Source organism: Priapulus caudatus, unplaced genomic scaffold (assembly GCF_000485595.1).
Source record: "Priapulus caudatus unplaced genomic scaffold, Priapulus_caudatus-5.0.1 Scaffold1595, whole genome shotgun sequence".
Classification (NCBI taxonomy): Eukaryota; Metazoa; Priapulida; class Priapulimorpha; order Priapulimorphida; family Priapulidae; genus Priapulus; species Priapulus caudatus.
This window is the reverse complement of record NW_014578656.1, coordinates 29350-36849: the sequence shown is the minus strand read 5'-3', so window position 1 is coordinate 36849 and position 7500 is coordinate 29350. Positions and strand designations below refer to the sequence as shown.

The window sequence follows — 7500 nt, the reverse complement described above, 5'->3', positions numbered from 1 at the left end:
AAGAGATGGAAGAAAAAGAGAGAAGAGGAGGAGGTTGTGGAAGAGGAGGTTGTGGAAGAGGAGGTTGTGGAAGAGGAGGTTGTGGAAGAGGAGGTTGTGGAGGAGGAGGTTGTGCAAGAAAAGGTTGTGCAAGAGGAGGTTGTGCAAGAGGAGGTTGTGCAAGAGGAGGTTGTGGATGAGAAGGTTGTGGAAGAGGAGGTTGTGGAAGAGGAGGTTGTAGAAGAGGAGGTTGTGGAAGAGGAGGTTGTGGAAGAGGAGGTTGTGGAAGAGGCAGAGTAAGAGGAGCAGAAAGAAAACGAAAAATGTAGAGGATGAGGTGGAGAAAGAGGACGAAGGAGAAGAAAAGGAGGCCAATAAGGAAGAAGCAGAGCAAGAGGAGTAAGAAGAGGAGAAGCAAGAGGAGGACGATGCGCAAGAAGAGAAGAAGGAGGAGGAGGTGAAGAAAGAGAAGGAGAAGCAAGATGAGGCTTACCTCGAGCCGATCTTGTCCTTGTTCGAGCGCACATAGACCAGCAGGCAGCCGAGTGGGATCAGCGGGGTCACGAGGGTCATCTGTGCCGCAAGACAGATGCCTAGCAGACGAACGAGGTTCGGGTGTTCCACGCTCGCCATCACCTGCGCCTCCTGGTGGTGGAAATATAACAGTCGCAGCGGTGAATGTCCGACGCTTCGTAAATATACGCGTATAGATGAAAGTATATATATATATATATATATATATATACGCGAGGATAGTGTATATTATGATGTGTATGATGGCACTATTATGTAGCAGTCATGACACCATGATATAACAGACGCGGCATGATGTAACATTATACGACATGATGTAACATGATACGGACACGATGTAACACGATACGGCACGATGTAACACGATACGACACGATGTAACACGATACGACACGATGTAACACGATACGACACGATGTAACACGATACGACACGATGTAACACGATACGACACAATGTAGCACGATACGACACAATGTAACATGATACGACACAATTTAACACGATACGACACAATGTAACATGATACGACACAATGTAACATGATACGACACAATTTAACACGATACGACACAATGTAACATGATACGACACAATGTAACATGATACGACACGATGTAACACGATACGATAACACCATGACGCAGCTCTCACCTCTATCATCTCCTTGTTGCTGTCGGCGCTCGTTCCCTCGCGCAGCACCTTGATGGCTACCGGTATCTTCACCGTGTCTCTCTCCGGTATCCACACGCCCTGGTAGACGGTGCCGAACGCTCCGTAGCCAAGGATTCCTCCCTTACGGAGGTCGGCTTCCTTAATGATCTGCAGCCGCGACATGTTGGGCGTGGCGTTGGTCGGCGTCAGCGGCTGCGTAGGAGAGAGAGAGAGAGGTTAGTGAGGGGGGAGAGAGAGAGGGGGACGAGAGAGAGGGAGAGGTTAGTGAGGGGGAGAGAGAGAGGGAGTAGGGAGGGAGAAGGGAGAAGGAAACCGAAGAAGGGAGGGAGGGGAGAAAAGGACGAGCAGAGAGAACGGGGCCGAGAGCGCGCGAGGAAAAAAGAAGGAGAGAGAGAAACATAGTGAGAGAGAGCGAATGGGAGAGAGAGAGAGAGAGAGAGAGAGAGCGAGAGAGAGCGAGAGAGAGAGAGGAGGAGTAAGAGAAGAGAGAGAGAGAGAGAGGTAGAGAGAGAGAGAGAGAGAGAGCGAGATAGAGAGAGAGAGAGAGGAAAAGAGAGAGAGAGAGAGAGTTCGCTGACTAAGTAAGTGGTGAATGTGGCGAATGGGATAGGTAGAGCTGTGAGAGGGAGTGTATGTGAGGGTAACCTAAGGATAGACTCTAGACTTAGTCTTAGTCTAAGAAGTAGGGGGAGCGGAAGGGAGGGCATCCCATCACGCCGAGGTAGAAGGGGGGTAACTTACCACGCTCGTCGATGCCGTCATGCGTATTGTCATCTTCATCGTCGCCTCCTCCGACTGCGCGCTTTCTTGCGACACTGGTAAGACGAAGCAGACGAGGATGATACCGATGACGAGGATGATCCCCAACACGCTGCCGACGATGATAGGCACACTGGGTCCGCTGCAAGTACACGCGAACAATAGACGTCATCATTGTGTGTGTGTACTCAAACAACATACGTCACTAAACAGCTGCCGACGAGAGGGATGGCCCGCTGGGTCCGACTGCAAGTACACACGCTATAACAGACACGTCATCCATTATGTGTGCACACAAACACGTAACCGTACGCACAACCACCTGCCGACGGATGATAGCACAGCTGGGATCCGCCCCCGTTTTCAAAAAAGTAAAAATAATCGCGAATAACAAAACGTCATCATTGTGGTTGCACGCAAAACAACTCAACGTCACTAACACGCATGCCGACGATGATGGGCCACGCGGGCCCGCCGCCAAGTACACGCGAATAACAGACGTCATCATTGTGTGTGCATCGGCAAACAACTGCAGCGTCACTAACAACGCTGCCGACGATGATGGGCACACTGGGCCCGCCGCAAGTACACGCGAATAACAGACGTCATCATTGTGTGTGCACGCAAACACAGAGAGCAAGAGCGAGAAAGAGAGAGAGTGAAATAGAAAGAGAAAGAGAGCGAGAGACAGGGAGAGAGAGAGCCGCGCGAGAGAGAGACAGAGCAGAGAGTGAGAGAGAGAAAGAGGCGAGAGAGAGAGAGGAGAGAGTCGAGAGGAGAGAGAGAGAGAGAGAGAGGAGAGACGCGAGAGAGAGAGAGAGCGAGAGGAGAGAGAGAGAGGAGAGAGAGAGAGAGAGAGAAGAGAGAAATAGAGAGCAAGAGAGGAGAAGAGAGAGACGATGAGAGAGGAGAGCGAGAGCGAGAGCGAGAGCGACGAGCGAGAGCGAGACGAGAGAGAAAGAGAGAGAGAGAAGGAGACGAGAGAGAGAGAGAAGAAAGAAGAGAGAGAGAGAGAGAGAGAGAAAGCGAGAGAGAGAGAGAGAGAGAGAGGAGAGAGAGAGAGAGAGAGAGAGAGAGCAGAGAGAGAGAGAGAGAGAGAGAGAGAGAGAGAGAGAGAGAGAGAGAGAGAGAGAGAAAGAGAGAGAGAGAGAGAGAGAGAGAGAGAGAGAGAGAGAGAGAGAGAGAGAAAGAGAGAGATGAAAGAGAGAAGGAGAAGAGAGAGAGAGACGAGAGAGAGAGAAGAGAGGCGAGAGCGAGAGCGAGAGCGGAGAGAGAGAGAGAGAGAAAGAGAGAGAGAGAGAGAGAGAGAGAGAAAGAGAGAGAGAACGAGAAGAGAAAGAGAAGAGAGAGAGAGAGAGAAGAGAGAGAGAGAGAGAAACGAGAGCAGAGAGAGAAGAGAGAGAAGAGAGAGAGACGAGAGAGAGAGAGGCGAGAGAGAGCGACAGGCGCTGCCTCAGAAGAGAGAAGAAGACAACAAGGTGAGAGAGTGAGTAGCTTACGTTGACCGGCGTGCTGAGCACACGTTTCCTTCCTCCGGCCGCCTCGTCTCGTACGGCCGGTCTGGCGACACTCCGGCCGTGCAGCTAAATCGCGCGATCCCTTCGCCCTCCTCCGCCTCCTGCGATTCTTCCTCGTCAAGATAAACCTTCATGTTGCGGCAAGAGAGGCAGTCCAGCGACGTGGGACCCCTACATGCTGTACGAGAGAGAGAGACGATGACGATGACGATGAGTGTTTATTTACTGTTGAGGAAGAGGGGTGGTTATTTTTGGGATGCGGGATTCATTGACGGGGATCATTTACATTGTGTGATTAGGGTACTAAGGGTAAGAGAGTACAGAATAATACGGGGTAAATATTTCATGATTCAGGAACAGAAGACAGTTCAAGACACAGTTCAAGATGCAAGAAAGCCGAAATTTCGTTGCTTAATTATCTCTGTAATGATATATTGTTTAATTTACCTTCGAATTTTTTATTAATCAAGTTTCAAAGCTTTTACTTTAAAGTAATTAGTGACAATAAAGGCACACACACACACGCGCGCGCACGACACCTGGCTCACACACCACATCACACACACACACACACACACACGGCGCGCACAACAGCCCACACACGCGCGCAACACACACACACGAGCGCACACACACCACACACACACACATTCTTATATACACACACACAACCACACACGACACAACACACACACACGCACGGACACACACACACAGCCTACACACACACACACAACACACACACCAACACACACACACAACACACCTACACACAAGGAACCATCCGCGTCGCACTCGAACGAGCAGAGCGAGCAGACGTTACTGTCGTTCTCAGGTAGGTCATCTCTGGACACGTGATTCACATAGTCCCGTAGCCTCGTCCCTGTAGTACTTACACGTGCAGATCTGCCTCCGGTCTCCGTCCACAGCTCTCACCTACATAGGACTGACACTTCCCTACACGCCTGCAGAGAGAGAGCGAGAGAAAGTGAGTGAGAGAGGAGAGACAGAGTGAGAGAGGGATGGAGGGGAGAAGAATGAGAGAGGGAATGGGAAGAGGAGCGCAGAGAGAGAGAGAGTAGAGAGATACATGAGAGAGAGAGAAGGATAGAGAGAAGAGATAAAGAAAGAGGGGGAGAGAGGGGGGATAAGAGAGAGAAAGGTGGGAGATGGAGAGATAGGTAGAGGGGGAGATGGAGAGAGAGGTGGGAGATGGAGAAAGGGGATAGAGAGAGATAGAGAGATAGAGAGAGAGGAAGAGGGAGGGAGAGAGAAAGGGAGAGGGAGAGAGAGACAGACAGAAGGAGAGAGGGGGAGAGAGGAAGTGGACAGAGAAAAAGGGGGCGTTTGAGTAACGGTGAGAGAAGCTAGTGGAGCACGTATATAACATATACAAGGACGCTGAAGATAGGTTCCCCATCCCCTTCACCCATGCACCAAACACGCTATTACATTTTCGTCACACGTACGTCAAATTTACATCATACTATTATTATTATTTTTATTACTATTACTCAAGATATTATCCATGCTCACCTATAAATTTTGAAATAGATCCCCCATCCCCCTTCAAGCATGCGTCATATTCATATTCATATTCATATTCATATTCACCTATAAAATTAGAAATGAAAACAACGCGTGTAAAAAAAGTAAAGATTTCAGATATACCCTGCTTACCGTCATCTCCGTGTTGTCATCTTGCAGCAGGAGGTGGCGGTCGTAGCGCACCAGGGTATAGTAGGTGCCCGCGGGACAACTGTGTGACATCGCCCGCGGCAAACACTCCCACTCCGTCTCTCTACCGGTGGTCTCAATGGCAAGGTGACAGGCGTTGCAGCCTCCTTCTCCCAGCCACGTCTCCGGGCCCGTACACCTATGAGGTGAAACCACATAACACAGACACGTTAACAGTAACATTAACAGTAACGTTAACAGTTAACAGTATGTGTGACAGGTGTGACAGGAGTATGAACAGTAGCTTACAGTACGCTCTTGACTCGCTTATTAAGCTCTCACTGCGTTCTATGCGTTGTTGCTACGTCCACGATACGCTCATGTAGTTCGCTTTGCGCTGCCACGGCGACTGTACTGCGTCATTACACTGCTCTATCAGAGCGCCGACCGGCTGCGCTTGTATTGATTCGAAACTACACAAGCGCCGAGGTTTGGCGCTCAAGGTAGCTCATGGCGACCCTTTTCCGTCCTTGACAGTCTCCACTGCGTCACCAACTCGTTCTCAGAGACCTTACTGCACTTTTCCTCGCGCTTTCATAGTTTTCAGGTTGCAGTGGGAGCGCGAGCGTGATCGCGGGTAGGTGTGACAGGCCGTTAAGATATAAGCATTCTGATTGACATCGAGAGAGTTGAAAAAGGAGCAGCAGTGGCAGAAATGTAAATTGAAGATGGATATGTCCCTTAGATATCCACAGAGTGGGGTTTACGGTCACACGCAAAATGATCGAGTATTAATATTAGTATCATATTCCGCACATACACGCGTTAGATCTCAGCATTCTGACTGACAATCAGAAAACTGACCAAATTTTATGGATTATATATTTGGTTATAATGTAGAAATTGAAATTTTGAGATCAGGAATATTTACTGTAACAACCCTTATCAAGGATTTAAGGAGGATATAATGTTTTTTGAGGATATAAGGATTTTTTACTACATAGAATACTGTGGTAGGCTGGTTTTGTTTTTGGACTGGTTGGGTTTCCAGACTCGGTTCCAAAGCGACCACGCAACAGGGGTAGAAATTAACTTTTGAACACGGGATTCCAGCGGACTCCCTACCCTCAAAAAGAGGGAGTCCGCAGCAAAATGAGGGAGTCTGTAGTCTGAAGTTCAAAATTAAAGATATTAACAATAACGCATGTGCTTATTTTTAAGATTCATGCAGTTGCACGTCTGCCAAATTTTCTTTGGACATTAGCTGAAAAAATACGGCAATTCCGCGCGGCCGTGCTCTGGAACAAACTAGTTTGTATGGCAGAATTTTCAGGGAGTCACACGGACTCCTGCATATGTCAAATCAGGGAGTCCGACAGTAAATCATGCAACACGTCACATTTCACTTATAGAGACTTACCCTAGCTTGCAGTCTGCGCAGGGCATGCAAACACCCGACGTGCTGTTCAGATATTTCACCAGGGGGCACTCGTCGAGGCAGTAGGGGCCATCTTTGACGTTCTTGCATTGTTCGCATTTGTCCGCACCCGGACCGGAACACGTGCCGCTACACTCGGGGTGACAGTAACTACAGATGGTCTCCGACGAATTATAAAGGCTGAAACAAGTGAACGTTCAATGTTACACGGCCCGTAAAGAATTATACAGGCTGAAACAAGTGAACGTTCAATGTTACACGGCCCGTAAAGAACTATACAGGCTGAAACAAGTAAACGTTCAATGTTACACGGTCTGTAAAGAATTATACAGGCTGAAACAAGCGAACGTTCAATGTTACACGGCCCGTAAAGAATTATACAGGATGAAACAAGTGAACGTTCAATGTTACACGGCCCGTAAAGAATTATACAGGCTGAAACAAGTAAACGTTCAATGTTACACGGTCTGTAAAGAATTATACAGGCTGAAACAAGCGAACGTTCAATGTTAAATGTGCTGTGACAAGTTATACAGATTAAAACAAACGAACGTTCAATGTAATATTGGCTCCAACAAATTATAAAGATTACAACAAGAGAAGTAATTTAATCTTGTATATGGGCTACGACGAGTTACACAATCAGAAACAATTAAGCAAAACAACAATCTGGGAGGCGTGAAGAGAGAGCTAAGCTCAGATATTCTTAGCCTATATGACGTCACTCACCCTGTTCGGACGTCACAGCTGTGCATGCACAGTCCCTCCGGTTCTAGCTTGTAGTGAGCGCACTTCAGGCAGGCGTCGTCCTCACTGCCCCAGCAGCCGTCCGATGAACACTCAGGGTGACACATGCGACCATCCAGCACTGTAGGAAGATAAATAATCATGATGATGATGATGATGATGATGATGATGATG

The 7500-nt window shown here is 48.4% G+C and overlaps 1 protein-coding gene across 1 annotated transcript in view; it reads right to left on the bottom strand.

Moving 5' to 3' along the window:
• Positions 1 to 7500, bottom strand: part of LOC106817099 (epidermal growth factor receptor-like) — a gene marked incomplete in the record, with an annotated part of 39873 nt that overhangs the window by 10712 nt on the left and 21661 nt on the right. Inside the window, 8 exon segments of the mRNA XM_014821746.1 lie at positions 473 to 624; positions 1168 to 1380; positions 1930 to 2089; positions 3447 to 3642; positions 5001 to 5031; positions 5145 to 5340; positions 6562 to 6759; positions 7309 to 7447. Of these exon segments, the coding sequence (XP_014677232.1) occupies positions 473 to 624; positions 1168 to 1380; positions 1930 to 2089; positions 3447 to 3642; positions 5001 to 5031; positions 5145 to 5340; positions 6562 to 6759; positions 7309 to 7447 (1285 nt within the window).